The sequence below is a fragment of the Ranitomeya imitator genome, chromosome 3 (assembly GCF_032444005.1).
Source record: "Ranitomeya imitator isolate aRanImi1 chromosome 3, aRanImi1.pri, whole genome shotgun sequence".
NCBI lineage: Eukaryota > Metazoa > Chordata > Amphibia > Anura > Dendrobatidae > Ranitomeya > Ranitomeya imitator.
The window spans coordinates 704,830,701-704,850,933 of record NC_091284.1 but is presented as its reverse complement, the minus strand read 5'-3'; the positions used below and the strand labels follow the sequence as shown (position 1 = coordinate 704,850,933).

The window sequence follows — 20,233 nt, the reverse complement described above, 5'->3', positions numbered from 1 at the left end:
TTAAAGAAGACACGTGGGAAATGTTATTTATTAATGTTTTTCTGTGGTATGACTATCTGGATTGAAGGGATAATCATTCAAGGTTTGAAATTTGCAAATGTTTTCACTTTTTCTTCAAATTTCTGAAATTTTTTTTTTGTTGTTGTTGTAAATAAACCAACAGTCTTTAGTCTATTAATCCCTTCACCCACGAAGGCTGTTTGCACCTCCATGACCAGTACACTGCTGACCAGTGTCACTTAATAGAACTCCCCCCCCCCCCCCCCCCCCCACCCACCCCACCCCCAGGTATAGACTGGTGTGCATGCAGCGTGTTAGGCTATGTTCACACTTTGCGGATTCCACTGCGGATTTTTCCTCAGCAGAATTCCAAAATCCGCAGTGAAAACCCGTTGCGGTTTTTACTGCGGATTTATCGCGGTTTTTACTGCGTTTTCTTCGGCGGATTATCATCTGCAGTTTTCTATTGGAGCAGGTGAAAATCCGCAGAAAAGAAGTGACATGCTGCGGAATGTAATCCGCAGCGTTTCCGCGCGGATTTTTCTGCAGCATGTGCACAGCGTTTTTTGTTTCCCATAGGTTTACATTGGAATGTAAACTCATGGGAAACTGCTGCGGATCCGCAGCAAAATCCGCAAAGTGTGAACATAGCCTAAGCACATGTTCACACTAGCCTCTGAACAGAAACATAATGATGAAATACCCTGCAGTAAATAAACAGCATAGTGCATGAAAATAATATACTGTACTTAGTTAACATGATTTTTTTTCTAAAAAAAAATGCAAAAGCCATCCCACCACTTCACGGTGACCGTAATTGGGACAGCCCTAACTCTAATACCAAAACCTTAGTGTTTGTCAAGTGGCATGCACAAGAGACCCCATTTTGGAAGTTATGCCCCTTTGGGTATTTGTGTACAGGTGTAGTGACGATTTTGACTCCATGGTTGTTTTCCAGAAACAAGCAGCAGTGGATGTTGCTGAGTGACAATTGCAAACCGCCGTTGTAGTGACCAGTACGTTGTAGTGACCAGTACGTTGTAGTGACCAGTATGTTATGCCTAGCTTTTGCTTCTGGAGACACGCACCCGCCGTAAATTAGGCGGTCTCTAATTACTACAGGAATGCCGAACAAGTGGACTCTAAATGGGGCTCAGAAAGGAAGGGGGCATTTGGATTTGGGAGCACAGAATTTGATGAATTTCTTTTAGGGAGGGCGAGGAGATATTTCTCTTTTCCAGACCCCTGCGATTGATATCGATCGTACTAATTAGTGGGTTAAAGTGCCCGGTGTCAGCTGACACCCAGCGACAATCACGCTCACATCCTCTGTGCATGCAAAATCGCCATGACGTACACATACGTCATAGGTCGGTAAGTACCAGTCGACCATAGGGTATGGATGTGTCCAATGTTGGGGAATGGGGTTAACTGTATATTTTCCTCTCTGTACCCTCTCAATAAAAACACACAAAAGTCCTACAAATTCACCATGTTAACACACCATTAGGCTTCCACTGCATTATACGAACCGGACACTCATTACAGCGGCTGATAAAGGATCTGTGTCCCAAACGTGCTCAGGTCCGTGCTGCGCAGGTTGCGTCTATACTTTGTTGGTTTTTATCCTGCATCAACAATTCATCCTGGTGATTAGATGCAGGTAGAGAGGAATGTAGTCTTTAATAGCTGTTGGCCTTGTGCAAGTCCTTGATATCTGAGCATTGGGGAAATCCACGTTCCTTTGAATTGGCCATTTCTGGTCTTTTTTTAATGATCTCTCAATTTATTCTAGTTCCCAAACTTATCAACATGGTTCCAGTTGATTATGTGAGATTCTGCAGTTTCCTCCTCATGCAGTCTCATTGGGCCGAATAGGAGATACTGACTACAGACTCTACAGTAAAGGGGTTATGACATCTTCATCTATCGATTGGTGGGTGTCGGTGCATGGCGCTCTGATAATGTCCTGTCATCATTGAAGGTTTCTACAGAGGAGCCTTTATTTTTTGTTTAACAGGTTGGTATGCTTTTTGTTGTTTGGCTACATGTCTGCTTGAGTTTTATTAGCGATTACACCACAGATGCTTTCATAGAAATGCTTGAGTCACACAAAGTTTGCAACACAGATGCAGTTGCTTTTGGTACGTGACTTACACCAGTTGTGCCACTTGTACTTCCAGTTGTGTGTTTTGAGGCAGTCCGGTGATTAACGCCCAGATGTGCACATTCATGTCTGGAGGAACGTACTTCAGTCACATGTGGCTATTCGAGGTGAATGACCCATCTCTACCTGGTACCTTTTTGAAGTCACTAATGTGGGGCTTAGGGTGATTTTGCATTGTGTTTAGGCACCTGTTCAAGTGGCCCGTTCAGGGGCTTATGTCCGATCCCCCTGAAAATTGAGATTCTGACCTACTCATAGAGGGCGCAATAGACTATAATTGTGCAGACAGAGTGAACGTGCCCTCTGCCATCTACTTTTGAGTGGTGTTCGCCTACTTTAGGCGGATGCCCAGATGTAGTAGACTCAGTCTGGGTGTTCGCCTCCAGTAGGCGTATATGCCCAAAAATTATGCACGGCAGAGTGCACATTCGCTCTGTTGACAGGAAAAGTCTATGGCCCAGTTGGCGCATACATCCAAATCCCGTTTTTTCGTGGGGTTCAGACGTAAGCCCTGATGGGGCCAATGAACGGGTGCCTAAACGCAATGTGAAATCACCCTTATGGATCTGCATTCATGTTCCTCGGCCATTGTAGCTTCTGCTGCGGCCCACCTTGTAGATAGGGAATGCAGAGCCTTTTCTCTGATCATTAGTTGCTTAGTTCAGACTGTTATAAAATAACGGGCTGCAGATGAGTTTCCTGCAGTGAACCAGTCTGTGTTATCAGCTAAATAACAGATTTGGATGACCATGAGGCCTTGCACTGTCTGCTGTTGGGTTGCCAACGTCTGTGTGGCAGCAATGTCAGACTGCAGACCTCGGGACCATCAAATGGCACCAAAGATTCTCAACCTTGCCATTTTCAAAAAATGTTTTTTTTTTCATTTTCAGATCATAATCTGTTCAAAAAAGTGTACTTTTGGACTAGTACACTTTTTTTTTTAAATCCCTGTTCAGTTGGTTCATTATCGCAGGCAGGGTTGCCATGAAAAGTAACACCTCTTAAATATATGCTCATGCCTTCTTTGCAATGTCGTTATCTATATCTATAGCAGTGTTCCTCAACTCCTGGTCTCAAGGCCCCCAGCAAATCATGTGTTGAGGAGGATGGAGTGATACCTGTGCTATGCTAAAGAAATCTTGAAAACATGATCTGTCGAGGGCCTTGAGATTTGGCGTTGAGGAACACTCTTCTATAAGGATGGTCAGGGCAACCATAATACCACCATGCACATAAAATAATTAGCTGCTGCTCTCATAATGGCTGGTTCGGCCAAATTTATTTTAGATTTCTATGGGCTTTGCAGCTCTGTTCTCATTTATAAGGGCATATGTTGGTGATCTACACCAGAAGAAACTCCGGACGTATGCTTCTAACAAAAAGCTGTGATGTGTCCCACTATATAGACCTAGGGTCCCCTATTGGGCTCCAATGGTAAAACAAAACGTTGACCGTGCAATATATTTTAATGGTAGTATGTTTGGTGAACCATAGCCTGCTGCGTTGCAGACGGAGCCTGTTCTACAGATCCCGAGCACAGAGATTTGTTCCGTTGTCTGGCAGATGAGTGGTAGGATGAGAGTTTAATGGCGGCTCCTGTGTCTTGCTGGATATTTGTGTTTTTGTTGCTGGACAATTTGCATCTGTTCCACTCTCATTTATCATCTGCCCGCAGCTACATCTTCAAAGCTCAAAGTTCTTTCCATGCAGATCTGCGTCTTGGTGTGGGCCGCCTCGCTAATAGCCGGCCAGTCACACACGGCTTGTTCTGATTGATCTTTTGTTTGTTTTGGTGGCACAATTTGCTAGGGCAACTACATGCAGTTGCAGACAAATGTAATATCTTTTTGTTTGAAAGGCTCTCATTGTGGGGTATCAAGCTCTGCCATGAACAGCGGCCAGCATGACGTTCTGTGTGCACCACGGCCCATCTTTTCTTAAGTGCTCTTTCATAACGTGTTATGTCAAATTTAGTACATTCCTCCTCTTATATCCTCACCTCATGACACCCCATTCCTAATGAATTTTTTTCCTTCAAAAGTGTGTCCTGGTCCTGAGATTTCTCAAAAGACTGGTCTGAAGCGCTGGTCAGCGGGCAGCAGCACCCAGCCCCTCCATGTGCAAATGCATAACTTTCTATGGAGGCAGTGTGCTTGGTGCTCGTGAAGGATCCAGGTGCTTCAGGGCAGTTCTTGAGCATTTGGGGCTTGTAGGTGGTGGGTTATCTCTTAAAGAGCAAAAAGATCAGCAATACAAAATCGGATATGCAGAATATTTATTCCTCCCCCAACCATCTTCCGGGGAAGAGTCGGGTGGCTCCTCCATAAACATTAGACTGTTGTCCAAACTCGATGTTGGTGGGTTCAGACAATGTTGGTCTATTTTGTATGGAGGCATTCCAAAAGTTGCCTGTTATAAAGACCCAATAGTGCCTTATGTAGCAGGTACCATGATGTATATTGCCACATGGCTGACCCTACAAGCAGTTCCCATACTTCTATCAGCTGATTGCTGAGATGTCTAAATTGTCATTTTATGTTTTGGAATTCTATTCTAGGTGTTACCTTCCATGCCTTGCTTATAATTTCCCTGAGATCTTGTGTCCTGACACTACTCTTGAGGCTGTGTTCACACATCCTTGTAGCATGGTGCAAGTACAAGTCTGGTCATGGGTCTCCTAACCTGAAAATTACAGACTGGCTGTAGATTCCAGGTTAGGAGACCTGTGGCCAGGCTGTATTGTACCATGTTACATGGACGTGTGAATCCAGCCTAAAGAGCCGTACTAGGACATAAGCTTGTGAGGCGAAGTTCTGGCCGCACATCGCCATGCATGCGTGTGATCCCGGCTTCATTGTAATGTGGGCCTATACCTCAGTGATGAGTATTTGTATGGAGGCTGATTACTTCCCAAGAGAAAACTACCAATGCAACTAAAAAATCTTGGATTTAATTTAAAAAAGTTTACACCGGGGTTGGCTAACTCCAGTTCTGCGGAGGTCCAGTTACCCGTCTTAGAAAGGTCTGACCGCTTCCTTACCCCTGACGTGTGCGGTTTTCCTGTATCTTCAGTGATCTCTTGCTCTACAGTCATCTTGTCTGCTTTCTTCCAGTGATGTACTCGCCCTGCCTATCTTCAAGCAAGAAGAGTCGAGTCTGCCTTCAGAAAATGAAAACAAGATCCTACCTTTCCAGTACGTGCTGTGTACGGCTACCTCCCCCGCTGTGAAGCTTCACGAAGAGACCCTTACCTATCTCAATCAAGGTGACTTCAGGGGCTAGCATTACTTTAACTGCATAATTGCCACGTGATGAACACCGTGTCAGCAAATATATAGATTTATATACTTTTATATTTTTTTGAGTTATAGAAAATTGTCCTATTTTCTAGTAATTCGTTTCACCTTTTACTAGTAAAAACGGCATCTGGTCAAATGTGGTAACAATCTAAACTATTAATATGGGTATACAGGTTATAGACTGCTGAGGAGAGTGGTACCTGTGTGTCTCATCGGATTCCTTGATGAGGATAAATCATGTTTTATCACTTTATATAAGTTACCTCTTCCAGGCTCTGGGAAGGTTGATGCGTGGAAGATAACTCTGCCTCCAGAGATTATTTTACATGAAGAATAACCAGTGTGATGGCCGCTTTCTGCTCTCCTGATCTCCCTGCAAAGCTGTATGTGATTATACCTGACACATCTGCGGGCTCCTCTCAGCTTCAGCTTCCATTTCTCAGGCAGACAGGGCTGCAATATTGTTTCATTACAGCAAAGCCAGTCGGCTGCTATAGGGCCCGTGAGTCATGGGGGGCCAGCTCAGACGCGGGCCTCCCTGCCAGCATTGCACTTTCAACTGTATTGGCATTGCAGATAAAGCTTCAGTACGCTCCCTGCCGAGACCAGAGCTGCGGGGGATCGAGGAGAGTTGAGTTTTTTTTTTTTTGTTTAAATCAGTACACGTTGGCCATACTACTACATGGATGATTATATTATATAAAGGATGTGGGCTGTCTATTACACTAACATGAAGTGATTATGGACAGTGCATTATATATGGAGGTGGATTATACTATATGGAGGACTATGGGGGGTGCATTATACTGTATGGAGGACTATGAGGATGCATTATACTATATAGAGGACCACGTGAGTCATTATACTATATGGTGGACTTTTGGACTGAATTATGCTATATGGAGGACCATGGGGGGTGCATTATACTATATGGAGGACTATGCGGAGTGCATTATCCTATATGGAGCACTATGCACTGCATTATACTATATGCAGGACTATGGGGGGAGTGCATTATACTGTAACGATGACAATGGGGGGAGCACATTATAATGTATAGAGGACTATGGGGGAGTGCATTATACTGTATGGAGGACTATGAGGGAGGAGTGCATTATAGTATATTGAGGACTATGGGGGGGGGGGGAGTGAATTATAGTGTAAGCTGCCTAGCAGTCAAAAAATAGTGCTGGAATTGGGCAGGTTAATCTTTGTGAAGGACGTATGAATCAAGCCGCATACAAGGTTATCCTAGAAAAACAGTTGATTCCTTCTGCTCAGGCAATGTTCCCCAAATCTGAGGACTGGTTTTTCCAGCAGGACAATGCGCCATGCCACACAGCTAGGTCAATCAAGGTGTGGATGAAGGACCACCACATCAAATCCCTGTCATGGCCAGCCCAATCTCCAGACCTGAACTCCATTGAAAACCTCTGGAATGTAATCATGAGGAAGATGGATAATCACAAGCCATCAAGCAAAGAAGAACTGCTTAAATTTTAGTACCAGGAGTGGCATAAGGTCACCCAAAAGCATTGTGAAAGACTGGTGGAAAGCATGCCAAGACACATGAAAGCTGTGAATAAAAATCATGGTTATTCCATAAAATATTGATTTCTGAACTCTTCCTGAGTTAAAACATTAGTATTGTTGTTTCTAAATGATTATGAACTTTTTTTTTTTTTTTTGCATTATTTTAGGTCTGCAAGCAATGCATTTTTTTGTTTTTTTGACCATTTCTCATTTTCAGAAAATAAATAAAAAATTTATTACTTGGAACTTCGGAGACATGTTGTCAGTAGTTTATAGAATAAATGGACAATTTACATTTTGCTCAAAAATATACCTATAAAGAGAAAAATCAGACAAGCTGAAAATATTGCAGTGGTCTCTTAATTTTTGCCAGAGCTGAATATATTTTTTTGCTTAAAATACAAAGGAATTGTCATCTTTAACTTTAGACCTTTTAGAACTTGTTTAACTGTCCACAGCAACCGTAATTTTGACCAGGAGTGCCCAAACTTTTACATGCCACTGTATATGGAGGAGTATGTTGGATGCACTATACTATATGGAAGGCTATGTTGGGCCCATTCTACTATATAGAAGACTGTAGGGGCTATTACAATATTTGGAGGGCCTTCGGTTGTGGTACCCCATGACTGCTATGTATGCCCCTAAGCAGAGCTCAAGAGAGCTGCAAAAAATGTTAGCAAGAAGACAAATTTAATTTCTCCTGTTCTGCGTTGGTTACTTGTCTCACTCTGGTAACTCTCCCTTCATATAAAATAAGCTCTGGAGGCAGCGTCCTCCCCATAGCCTGGAATAAGACATCAGATTACAGATATCAAGGTATCATTGTATTCCGCCTTCTATGACATACATGTCTATCTAGATGGCTTAGGAGGGTTGATTCCACTGACAGATTCCCTTTATGAATACGTTTGGCTTTTATACTATCTTGTTATATTTTTGCTTGAATTACATTCTTGGTGAACTGTACAATTTTTTTTAAAGGGTTTTTCTGGCTTGCATTCTTAAGGAGCACACTCCTCTCCTGCCTCACAGCTTGTGGATTGGCTCTCCGCTCATGTTCGACGATTTGGCCTGCTTGCAAGAATGAGTTGCTGGTCCAAACTGCGTGCTCACCAATGCTACTACAATGTTAGAGGCAGCTTTGGGGAGCACTTAGGCTGGATGGATCCAATGTTTCAGTCTGCTTCAAAGCAGCACTTGCAAGCTCCACAGCAAACAGCTTGCAAGAGCTGCACTCCTTGCCTAGAAGACTGGTCACTTCTAATAGACTGCAGGGAATCTAGGCAGCGCTCACAAATCTGTGGAATTTAAATATCCTTCTGTTCTTGATTGAGAAAAAGAGGATTTTTGATAACAAGTACAGTTTAGTAACAAGTAAATTGCAAAGGCTTTTTTATTCCCCGCAAACTCTTTACAACTTTAAAGGGGTTTTCTGAGGCTTTTATATTGATGGCCTACCTTTAGCCTAGGTCATCAATATGTGATGTGTGTGGGGTGTGACAGTCGGCACCCCCCACCAATCAGATGTTCTCGATGTGACTGGATGTTAGGGATCTGGAGCAGCACAGCGCCGTCAACTGCATAATGGTTGCGGCCGGGTACTGCAGATCCACCCCCTACTTGCATAACTAAGAGGTGTATGTGCAGCATCTGGACACCGCCACTATACAGTTCACAGAGCGGTGCTGCTCTGCAACTGAGCACATCCGGCCAGGGCCGGAAACTGATGATCTTCACCTATCTGAAGGATGGGCTTTCAAGCATTGGACACTATAGTACGTTTTTGGTGAGAAATGCTGCAGCCTATTGTAACATTTTGTCTTGGGTGTTTCTTTTTTCTTCTTAATCTCCTTTATAAATGGCTTGGAGAAGCCAGAAATAAATGCATATTATAATGTAGCAAAGAAAAATACCATAAATTAGCATTTTTGTTGGCTTACTAACAGTGTAAGGCTGCTGAACAAAAAAAAATTGCTTCTGTGAAAAAGAACTTATGGGTGGGTTCATGATTGGCTAATGAGTTACTTGCAACCCAGCAGAGTCAGCCGCATGTGCACATATATTATGATGGACGATATCTCCATCAGGAGCTGTCACATTCTTCCTTTCCGGGGGATCACGTCTGTAAGCCATTATGTGTAAACATGAATTCTTCTGTGCATGAATTATTAGCTCTCCTCCTCCCCAGTGTGGGGCGTTCACCCCTGCTCCTGTTGTACTCGTTCATTACCTCTACCTTGGAGGACTGCGGTTAAGTGTTGACATGTGTTTTCTATGTAGGGTTGCGTGCACGAAGTCACCGCAGGCAAACCTAATATATCTGGGAGCCCAAGGCTACGTGCAAAAGTGGTGGATTCCTCTACAAGAATGCAGTAGCATGCTAGTGAAAGACTACAATATATTACACGTTCTCTAGGGCCCCTCCAAAACTAAGAATCCATTCTGGGGGCAGCGGGAAGCTTGTGAACAACTCGAAAGTATGCAGGAAAACCGTAACAGTTACTTTGCGGGCCCCAGAACCAGTGCCGCTAAAAGTTATTTAATAGTCCTAAGAAAGTGAATTTTAAACGTGGATTTTAGAAATTTCCTCTTTGTATGCCATTTAATGTCATGTGGATTTATAGGGGCTTGGTCCTAATTACATTTATTGCCAATTCACAGGCAGTGTGTTCCATGTACAATCATTGGTGTGGTTTCTGGGGTAGTGCACATGTGTGACCACGGCTTCACCACGTGGCCTCACCAGCGTAGCTGTAGCTTTTTCTTTTTTTAAACTTCAGCAGAGCTAAGCTAAAAAAGATGTGGGGCCCTGTGCTAGGGGCCATGTGAGTGTTCCATGGCTGTCAGACTACAGCCCTTCTACCTGCCGGCACTTGATTATTATACTATAGGCACGGTCCTCATTGCAACACAGCGCACCAGGCCTACTGGTGAGAAGAAGCGCCAGGAATGTCGGGAGGTAGGAGGTGGATCGTCGGGCTCTCACCTGGTAGCCATGGAATACATACATGGCCGCTAAGCCAGGGGTCTGCAAATCTTTTTGCTCAACTCTGCTTTTGAGTGATCCTGAGCAGATGTCCATAATTGCTGTTTTTTTATAATAATCCCGATAACCACTTATTTCCTACAGGCCAATCCTATGAAATCAGGATGTTAGACAATAGAAAACTAGGAGAATTGCCAGAGTTGACTGGTAAACTAGTCAAGGTAAGAGGCCTGTCGCTGTCATTCTTTTTGTCTGCATATATACGGTAGATCTGTATCTTGTTACACTCCACATACGGTACTTACACTTTAGTCCTGCACATCCTATTATATAGGAGCTGATGGGTATATGACTAGACATAAGGAAAGAGCTTTTCTCCAGATACATTATTGGAAGGCAGTCATAATTGTAACTTTAGGTTAAAGGTAATTTTAGATAAATTATAAGGTGGTGGGCAGAGGATTGCCACATTTAATGTCTCCAGAAATGACTACTCGATAAGCAGACAGTGTGTGTCTTAGTATCAGACAAGAGATATGTCCTATGTCTCGTATAAGAGAAGTAGTAGTATGCCCATTGCTTAGGATCATGTCCTCTTCAGGTAGTTTCCTCGTTTCTCCCCTTGTAGAGCATATTTCGAGTCGTGTTTCATGACCGGCGACTGCAGTACACGGAGCACCAGCAGCTGGAAGGATGGCGGTGGAACAGACCTGGAGACAGAATACTTGATATTGGTAATACGATGACTAAAGATACAAAAGCAGGGCCACAACATACTGTCTGGACATAAGTATTTGGGACCCACACATTACACTACAGAAACGATGGCATTCCTGTCTATATTCATAGGCATTGAGGTGGTGGTCACAGCTAGAACAGCTTACACTATACTGGAAAGACTTTGTGAGGTCAGACACCGATGGACGCGAGGTCCCCGCTCATAATTTCCATTTTAGTTTATCCCAAATGTGCTCGATGGTGTTGGGCCCAGGACTCAGTGCGGCCAGTCAAGTTCTTCATTGTGAAACTCGCCCATCCATGCTTTTATGAACCTTTCTTTTTTTTTCACTGGGGGCACAGTCATGCCGAGAGCAAAAAATTGACTTTTCCAAACTGTTCCCACAAAGTTGTAAACTCATTTTTTCTAAAATCTCTTGGTATTCTGAAACATTAAGATTTCCATTCCCTGTATTTAAGGGGTCTAATCCAACCTGTAAAAAACAACCCCATAGTATTATCACTCTTCTGCCAAATTTTACAATTGGCATCATGCAGTCAGGCAGGTAACATTCTCCTGATATTCGCCAAACCCAGACTCCTCCATGATCGTGCCAGACAGAAGAGCGATTCCGCAATCCACATTTCTTCTCCACGTCCAGTGGCAATATGCTTTACATCACTACATCTGAAATTTGGCATTGTGCTTGGTCATGTAAGGCTTGCATGCAGCTGCTCATTCTATGGAAACACATGACATTAAAGAAGCACTCCCAATATTATTTTGATTAACTAAAGTTTGTTAATATACTTACCAATCACCGACTTCCTCATTCTGACGATCCACAGCTTTACCTTGGCGCTGTTCACATCTGTGTTAAGGTTCTCGTTTATTACAATGCAGTGGTGAATCCTGGATTCTATGGATTTGTAAATTATTTTGTTTTGGTCTAGCAACTGATCTTGACCAAAAAGCCAAGGGGTACATGCAGCATGCATTTTTCTTGTCAATTCTGTAAAAACTGTGATGGGGTCTCTGATGCAGTCCTGGGCATAATAACATTGATTGGGACCTGCACAAGGAGCAGGGATCTCTCGCATTTTCCCCTTGCACAGTGGTTCTCTCGTACCCCCATTGTGCTGCAAAGCTACAGTCAATGAATGTTGCTTTATTGCCGTTCCCTGCGCGGCGGGTAGACTGGAGTACCGCTGTTTAGGAATATACCATTATGGGACCTGCAGACTTTTTAGTTTGAGGCGTGCTTACCAAAAATGATTGTTTTTGTGCCTCTTTGCAAAATATCTCTTCCCTTTCTACTTCTAACATTTCTAGATGTCCCCATGTCTGTGGGTATTATTGACCCAAGAGCGAATCCAACTCAGCTCAACACTGTAGAATTTCTCTGGGATCCTTCCAAGAGGACGTCTATCTTTATACAGGTAAGGGGGGATTCCTGCTGCGTTGCTGGCTTATGCATACCACACTTGATTGATACCACATTAGATGAAAACGGACTTGGATTTTCACCGTCTCATTCAGCCAGTGTTTAGCAGCTGAAATAAGTAACACTCAACCAATATATGTAATTGTATACAGCAAAAGGCAGTATGTATCAGCTGACGATCACGCGTTATGGTCAGAAGTAGCCATTCTGTTTGAATTTTATCCAGTGTGCGTGGGCTCCATTAATCCCGTCCCTTTCACTTCTTTTTGCCATCCACACTTAGTGTGCACAGAACAATAGTCACCACGATCGTTCTGTGCAGATAAAATACAGAGCATAGAGCAGCATGTCGGCTCATGACCTCTATCTGAGGGCTTTATTCCATCTCGGTCCTATGAATGGCGTGTTAGAGGTCCTTTGCACCCATGCTGCTCCATTTGGTCCTGACTAGTGATGACGAGCGAGTATACTCGTTGCTTGGGTTTTCCCGGGTGGTCTCCGAGTATTTGTAACTGCTCAGAGATTTAGTTTTTGTTGACGCAGCTGCATGATTTACAGCTGCTAGCCAGCCTGAGTACATGTGGGGGTTGCCTGGTTGCTAGGGAATCCCCACATGTATTCAAGCAGTCTATTAGCTGTAAATCATGCAGTTGAGGCAACGAAAACTAAATCTCCGAGCAGTTACAAATACTCGGAGACCACCCGAGCGTGCTCTGGAAAACCCGAGCAACGAGTATATTCATTCATCACTAGTCCTGACCACACTGAGTAAGAATGGAGGATTAGGACTCCCGTTCTGGTGATTGATGCAGGTCCCAGGGCCCCAGCAATGAGACATGGGTCAGTATGGATAGATAGTAGATGTCGGTCATAGGAAAAAAACCTCCTGACATCCTGAAGCATTGAGCTCACATTTCTCATATCTTTTGCATCCGGCGATGGGTTGCTTGCTCAGTTTTGACCATCTAAAAATCGTGGTGAAATGGGTACATCTAAGATTGGGGGGAAAAAAAATCAGAATATTTTGATATGCAAGAAAAAGTGCAATTCTGACTAGTTTGCAAAACGGCGCACTCTATCAATTAATAATTACGTTATATCTTACTGGATTTCCTGCATTATGTCTTCAGGTTCATTGCATTAGTACAGAATTTACCATGCGGAAACACGGGGGTGAGAAGGGTGTACCTTTCCGAATCCAAATTGATACTTTTAAAGAGAATGAGAATGGAGAATATACAGAGCAACTGCACTCGGCCAGCTGTCAGATCAAAGTGTTCAAGGTATGTTGGTTTTTGTAGCCTGCAGCTACTGTAGGGAACATTCCCATCTCTGCTACAATTCATGTTTGCTGATTCCAGGACACGTAAATGACAGCGCTGATCTAATATCCGCATGCATCCATTTCACAAATGATTCAGACTTATAATGTGGAAGCGTTCTCACGGTGAGAAAGTGTCTGAGTTCCTAGCCTTTTAAACCCATTTAAAAAAAAAAAATATATATATATGTATGTATGTATGTATGTATGTATGTATGTATGTATGTATGTATGTATGTATGTATGTATATATATATATATATATATATATATATATATATATATATATATATATATATATATATATATGTGCATGTGTATATGTGTAATCTCGGTTAATCAACTTTCTTCAACTTAAAAGTAGACAGGAATCGTATGCAATTATTTTTTTGTGGGGTTTTTTGTATCTGCAGTACCCAAATGACATATATGTGCTGGCTTAGTTATCAATTTACTGTTTGGTTTTGTTTGTTTATTTTTAAAATTTACCAATGCATTACACTTTCTATATCTGCAGTCACGGTAGTTGCCCACCCCTGTCCTGTGCTGCCTCCAGTTAGGGTAGTATAGAGGACCTGATGGCTGCCTCCTATTTAAGAATAGTAGTGCTTTGCAAATGACAAGTTTTGCAAAAATACAAACCAGTAATACTGTATATATGGATCATACATTCAGCTCTTGGGGCACATAATCTTGGGTTTCCGCTGCAATAAAGGGTGATGAGGTGGAGGGGGGTTACGTCAGTGATAAGACTTTGCATGATGTTGCACCAAGGGGGTTTGGTCCCTGTGAATTTTTGTAGTCAAAGGGAAAAGAAAGCTAATTACTATGTGCCTCCTTGGCCTATGCCTGTAAACTCCGATCATGTTTATTTACTCAATTTTAATCATTGTTCATTGCAGAAACACACAAAGGCTCATTCTAGGAATTTCACTCATGTACAGGGCCACAACTGGTTTGACTGCTACTCTCCCACAAAGACTCTTTATGTCAATCTTGGGCTTTTTGTGCCTCAGGTGGTTTCCCTTCATTTACATGTAAATGGCAATTCTCCAGTTGTGAACCTTCAGCTACTTCTGGCTTGTAGTAAATTGTAATAATTTGACTCTTATCCATCACATATTTAGAACAATGGCCCCGTACAAGAGTTAAGGCCCCTTCACATTAAGCGACGCTGCAGCGATACCGACAACGATCCGGATCGCTGCAGCGTCGCTGTTTGGTCGCTGGAGAGCTGTCACACAGACCGCTCTCCAGTGACCAACGATCCCGAAGTCCCCGGGTAACCAGGGTAAACATCGGGTTACTAAGCGCAGGGCCGTGCTTAGTAACCCGACGTTTACCCTGGTTACCATCGTTAAAGTAAAAAAAACAACCACTACATACTTACCTACCGCTGTCTGTCCCCGGCGCTCTGCTTCTCTGCACTCCTCCTGCACTGGCTGTGAGCACAGCGGCCGGAAAGCAGAGCGGTGACGTCACCGCTCTGCTTTCCGGCTGACCGACGCTCACAGCCAGTGCAGGAGGAGTGCAGAGAAGCAGAGCGCCGGGGACAGACAGCGGTAGGTAAGTATGTAGTGTTTGTTTTTTTTTTTTACTTTTACGCTGGTAACCAGGGTAAACATCGGGTTACTAAGCGCGGCCCTGCGCTTAGTTACCCGATGTTTACCCTGGTTACCAGTGAAGACAAAGCTGGATCGGTGTCACACGCCGATCCAGCGATGTCCACGGGAGATCCAGCGACGAAATAAAGTTCTAGACTTTGTTCAGCGACCAACGATCTCCCAGCAGGGGCCTGATCGTTGGTCGCTGTCACACATAACGATTTCCTTAACGATATCGTTGCTACGTCACAAAAAGCAATGATATCGTTAACGATATCGTTATGTGTGAAGGTACCTTAAGGGCTCATCGCACCGTCGTCCACCGGCTGATGTCATCGTACCGTGTTTGTCTTTCACTGTTAGTTATTGAAGACCACAAATACTCAGTACATATGTACCCGGAAAACATCCACCTCAAATTCAGGTGTCTTGTGGATTTTACCACTGATGCTGCTGTGGTATTGTTTTGCATTGGAAGAAATCGATGGCAAAATGGCAACATAATGAGGTGTGCTGTAGAATTAATCTGCAGTTTTTGGAAAACTATTCACGGGCTTTGGACATTAAAATCAACCGTTGTTGGTAAAATGTACTTGTTAACTATATGTAATGTTTAATAAAAGAGCAAATGGCTGACTAAAGATCATCGCTGGTATATGTATGACTGCCCAAGCGGGAATAAAGACCATCGATGGTATATGTATTACTGCCCTAGCGTAATAAAGACCATCACTGGTATATGTATGACTGCCCAAGCAGAATAAAGACCATCGACGGTATATGTATTACTGCCCTAGCGTAATAAAGACCATCACTGGTATATGTATGACTGCCCGAGCGGATTAAAGACCATCGCTGATAAATGTATGACTGTCCAAGTGGGCTTGGGAACAAGCAGTCTTAAGTGGATTAGTATTTCTACTTTTCATCCTATAAAGGCCGGAGTGTAAAGCAAATACTTAAAATGTGAACACATCCGTGAAGTAGAGACCGGTCTTGGATCGGAAGACCCCGCCCAACTGCAGGGTCTCCTGACTTGAGCTCTCTTCCTGATGTTTATAAGGCAATTGGCTCAGGTCAGGAGACCCACCGGTGAGGACAGGTTTTTCATCCAAGCACAGACTGTGGTTCCCAGATGTGTGACTCCATCCTTGGAGTATGTTGGCATGGATTTTTTTTTTTCTTAACACTGGATTTTGAAGCAGATCTGCTTCAAAATCCACATTATGAACCTCTTTAAGGCCACGTTCCCACAATGAATTTTTTACTTTGCGTATTTTCGGGAAAAAAAATGCAAGTAACATATTTTACTTAATCGGTGCAGAAAATCTGCAACATGAAAAGCTCATTGTGGGAACATAGGCTAATATACGTTTGCGAGTCAGTTGCATTCAGTGTGAACATATCCCGTATTAACCTCCTATATCTGCTGTGATATAGACCTCTGTACACCTGTTCACTGGTAGTGAGGGCTCCATTCATCACACTGAGATTGGGGAAAAGCTTGAGGGGAGACTGGATCTAGCCGCTGTTTTTTATTTATTTTATTTTTTTTTAAGGTAAACATTTTGTTAAACTTGGCGCATGTTGTGAAGTCCGGTTGATAAGTTTAGGTTCACGTTTCATATGTTTTGCTCAATGAGTAAAATTCTGATTTGAGTATATAGGCATTACAGTAGTAAGTCTGTCACCAGTCACTCTGTTAATGCTGCCCAAACCACGGGTAGCATGAATCAGAGCCTAGCTGCACAATTGAAGCCAGGTATGGGTTTATCTGAAATGCTATGGTCTGAAAGATGGGGGGGGACAAAAGGAGAGAACTGACTTGTCCAGTGCGACTTTAAATCGGCTTCTTCCTGCAGCTGGCGAATGACAGGTCTCTACCTATGTACACCATTGGAAGAGAACGGTTATTCAGTTAGTTTGAAGAGCCGGCCCCGATGGTTTCCCACAGCGCTTTTGTTTTCTATGAAACCTTGGAGCGTTTTAGAGAGAAAATCTACCTGGCTACAATCGTGGCCAGGCTGTGATCCATTCTGCCTGTGGCGCTACAATCATGGGCAGGCTCTGATTGATGCTGCCTGTGGCGCTACAATCGTGACCAGGCTCTGATCCATGCTGCCTGTGGCGCTACAATCGTGACCAGGCTCTGATTGATGCTGCCTGTGGCACTACAATCGTGGTCAGGCTCTAATTGATGCTGCCTGTGGCACTACAATCGTGGTCAGGCTCTGATCGATGCTGCTTGTGGCTCTACAATCGTGGTCAGGCTCTGATTGATGCTGCCTGTGGCGCTACAATCGTGGCCAAGCTCTGATCCATGCTGCCTGTGGCACTACAATCGTGGCTAGGCTCTGATTGATGCTGCCTGTGGCGCTACAATCGTGGTCAGGCTCTGATTGATGCTGCCTGTGGTGCTGCAATCTTGGCTAGGCTCTGATTCATGCTGCCTGTGGTGCTACAATCGTGGTGAGGCTCTGATCCTTGCTGCCTGTGGTGCTACAATCGTGGCTAGGCTCTGATTCATGCTGCCTGTGGTGCTACAGTCGTCGTCAGGCTCTGATTCATGCTGCCTGTGGTGCTACAATCGTGGTCAGGCTCTGATTGATGCTGCCTGTGGTGCTGCAATCGTGGCCAGGCTCTGATTGATGCTGCCTGTGGTGCTGCAATCTTGGCTAGGCTCTGATTGATGCTGCCTGTGGTGCTACAATCGTGGTCAGGCTCTGATTGATGCTGCCTGTGGTGCTACAATTGTGGTCAGGCTCTGATTGATGCTGCCTCTTGTGCTACAATCGTGGTTAGGCTCTGATTGATGCTGCCTGTGGTGCTACAATTGTGGTCAGGCTCTGATTGATGCTGCCTGTGGTGCTACAATCGTGGTCAGGCTCTGATGCTGCCTGTGGTGCTGCAATCTTGGCTAGGCTCTGATTGATGCTGCCTGTGGTGCTACAATCGTGGTCAGGCTCTGATCCTTGCTGCCTGTGGTGCTACAATCGTGGCTAGGATCTGATCCATGCTGCCTGTGGTGCTACAATCGTGGCCAGGCTCTGATCCATGCTGCCTGTGGTGCTACAATCGTGGTCAGGCTCTGATTGATGCTGCCTGTGGTGCTACAATCGTGGCCAGGCTCTGATCCATGCTGCCTGTGGCGCTACAATCGTGGTCAGGCTCTGATTCATGCTGCTTGTGGTGCTACAATCGTGGTCAGGCTCTGATTCATGCTGCCTGTGGTGCTACAATCGTGGTCAGGCTCTGATTGATGCTGCCTGTGGTGCTGCAATCTTGGTCAGGCTCTGATTGATGCTGCCTGTGGTGCTGCAATCTTGGCTAGGCTCTGATTGATGCTGCCTGTGGTGCTACAATCGTGGTCAGGCTCTGATTGATGCTGCCTGTGGTGCTACAATTGTGGTCAGGCTCTGATTGATGCTGCCTCTTGTGCTACAATCGTGGTTAGGCTCTGATTGATGCTGCCTGTGGTGCTACAATTGTGGTCAGGCTCTGATTGATGCTGCCTGTGGTGCTACAATTGTGGTCAGGCTCTGATGCTGCCTGTGGTGCTGCAATCTTGGCTAGGCTCTGATTGATGCTGCCTGTGGTGCTACAATCGTGGCTAGGATCTGATCCATGCTGCCTGTGGTGCTACAATCGTGGCCAGGCTCTGATCCATGCTGCCTGTGGTGCTACAATCGTGGTCAGGCTCTGATTGATGCTGCCTGTGGTGCTACAATCGTGGTCAGGCTCTGATTGATGCTGCCTGTGGTGCTACAATCGTGGCCAGGCTCTGATCCATGCTGCCTGTGGCGCTACAATCGTGGTCAGGCTCTGATTCATGCTGCTTGTGGTGCTACAATCGTGGTCAGGCTCTGATTCATGCTGCCTGTGGTGCTACAATCGTGGTCAGGCTCTGATTGATGCTGCCTGTGGTGCTGCAATCTTGGCCAGGCTCTGATTCACGCTGCCTGTGGCTTGGGCAGCATGAATCAACTGAAAGGTTCCCTTTTAGATCAGCGACTCTGGCCTTCCTTGTTCCATCCTCTGAGCTGCATGAACTAAAAAGATTCCACTTAAATAATTTTTAAAACAATATTGCAGCTTGGAAAGGAAAAAAAGAGATCCTGGAATTAATTATGCAAGTACAAAAATTGAATAATTGGGGTAGTGTGTAATAGAGAAGGTTAAACAAATTTTAGTTCACAGCGGTTCCGCTCCAAAGGCTGTGACATATTTTGTGGAAAATACTGTTCATGTTTACTGTCCAGGCTGCATTTTCGGTTGTATTCACATCTGTTTAATGTTTTTTCATTTCTTTTAAGATTAACCAGAACATTTAATTTAAATTTAATGTCAATCTTCAGTTTTAATACTGCCATGCCAAGGGCATGCATGAGTTCAACTCGTGTAGTAGTAATCATATTTTCACTTTACATTCATAGAAGACTGTAACACAAGTGTGTATGCCTTTAAGGACTTTCTGCGTGTGAGTCTTAATTTTAAGACTAAGATATTTCTTTTGTGCGACCTTGGGTCAAGGACAACGTTCGCAGTTCCTTGAGGAATTCATTAGGCATGCTGGCTGGAGTTATTAATGTAAAGCCTGCCTGTTAATTTAGTTGCTTGTTTAGCACCGTGGACCTGCTTTGGAAATGGTTTTAACCATTTGAGCGGACAAATATGATCACTGTGTTGCAGTACTCCAACCCCCATCATTTTATGTACGGAGAGATTGTACCACGTATATCACAGATACAGCCATTGTATGGCTATGAGGGTTGATCCAAAATGAATGCCTCCTTTTTACTTAAATGGACACTACAAGACAGTTGAGTAAGATTTCAGCAACATAAAGTGTTTTCACCAACATTGAACAAGAGCCTGCATGCCACGCTCGTAAAAATCTGAACCAGCAGAGGCAAGCCATGATTTCTTTTACACTTGCGATGACGGCTTTATTGTCTGGGAGTTGTTACGCCTGTAATCCATCTTTCATTGGCCCAAAGAGTTGGAAGTTTGAAGGCGCCAAATGCGGACTATATGGCAGATGTGGTAGGACAATCCAGCCCAATGTGCAGTGTGCTCGTCTGTCCATCAGGTGCCCATAGATTTGCATTCGATGCTCTTTCGGTTCCAGTACTATAGCAGGACGTACCTGGCACGTTTT

The 20,233-nt window shown here is 44.1% G+C and overlaps 1 protein-coding gene across 2 annotated transcripts in view; it reads left to right on the top strand.

Moving 5' to 3' along the window:
• The window catches only part of TFCP2 (transcription factor CP2), an 81,193-nt gene that overhangs the window by 14,864 nt on the left and 46,096 nt on the right, over positions 1-20,233 (top strand). For both annotated transcript variants that reach the window (XM_069758621.1, XM_069758622.1), the window contains exons 2-6: positions 5,281-5,432; positions 10,133-10,209; positions 10,617-10,722; positions 12,039-12,145; positions 13,281-13,433. In XM_069758621.1, coding sequence (XP_069614722.1) covers positions 5,281-5,432; positions 10,133-10,209; positions 10,617-10,722; positions 12,039-12,145; positions 13,281-13,433 — 595 coding nt within the window. The remainder of the gene's footprint in view (positions 1-5,280; positions 5,433-10,132; positions 10,210-10,616; positions 10,723-12,038; positions 12,146-13,280; positions 13,434-20,233) is intronic.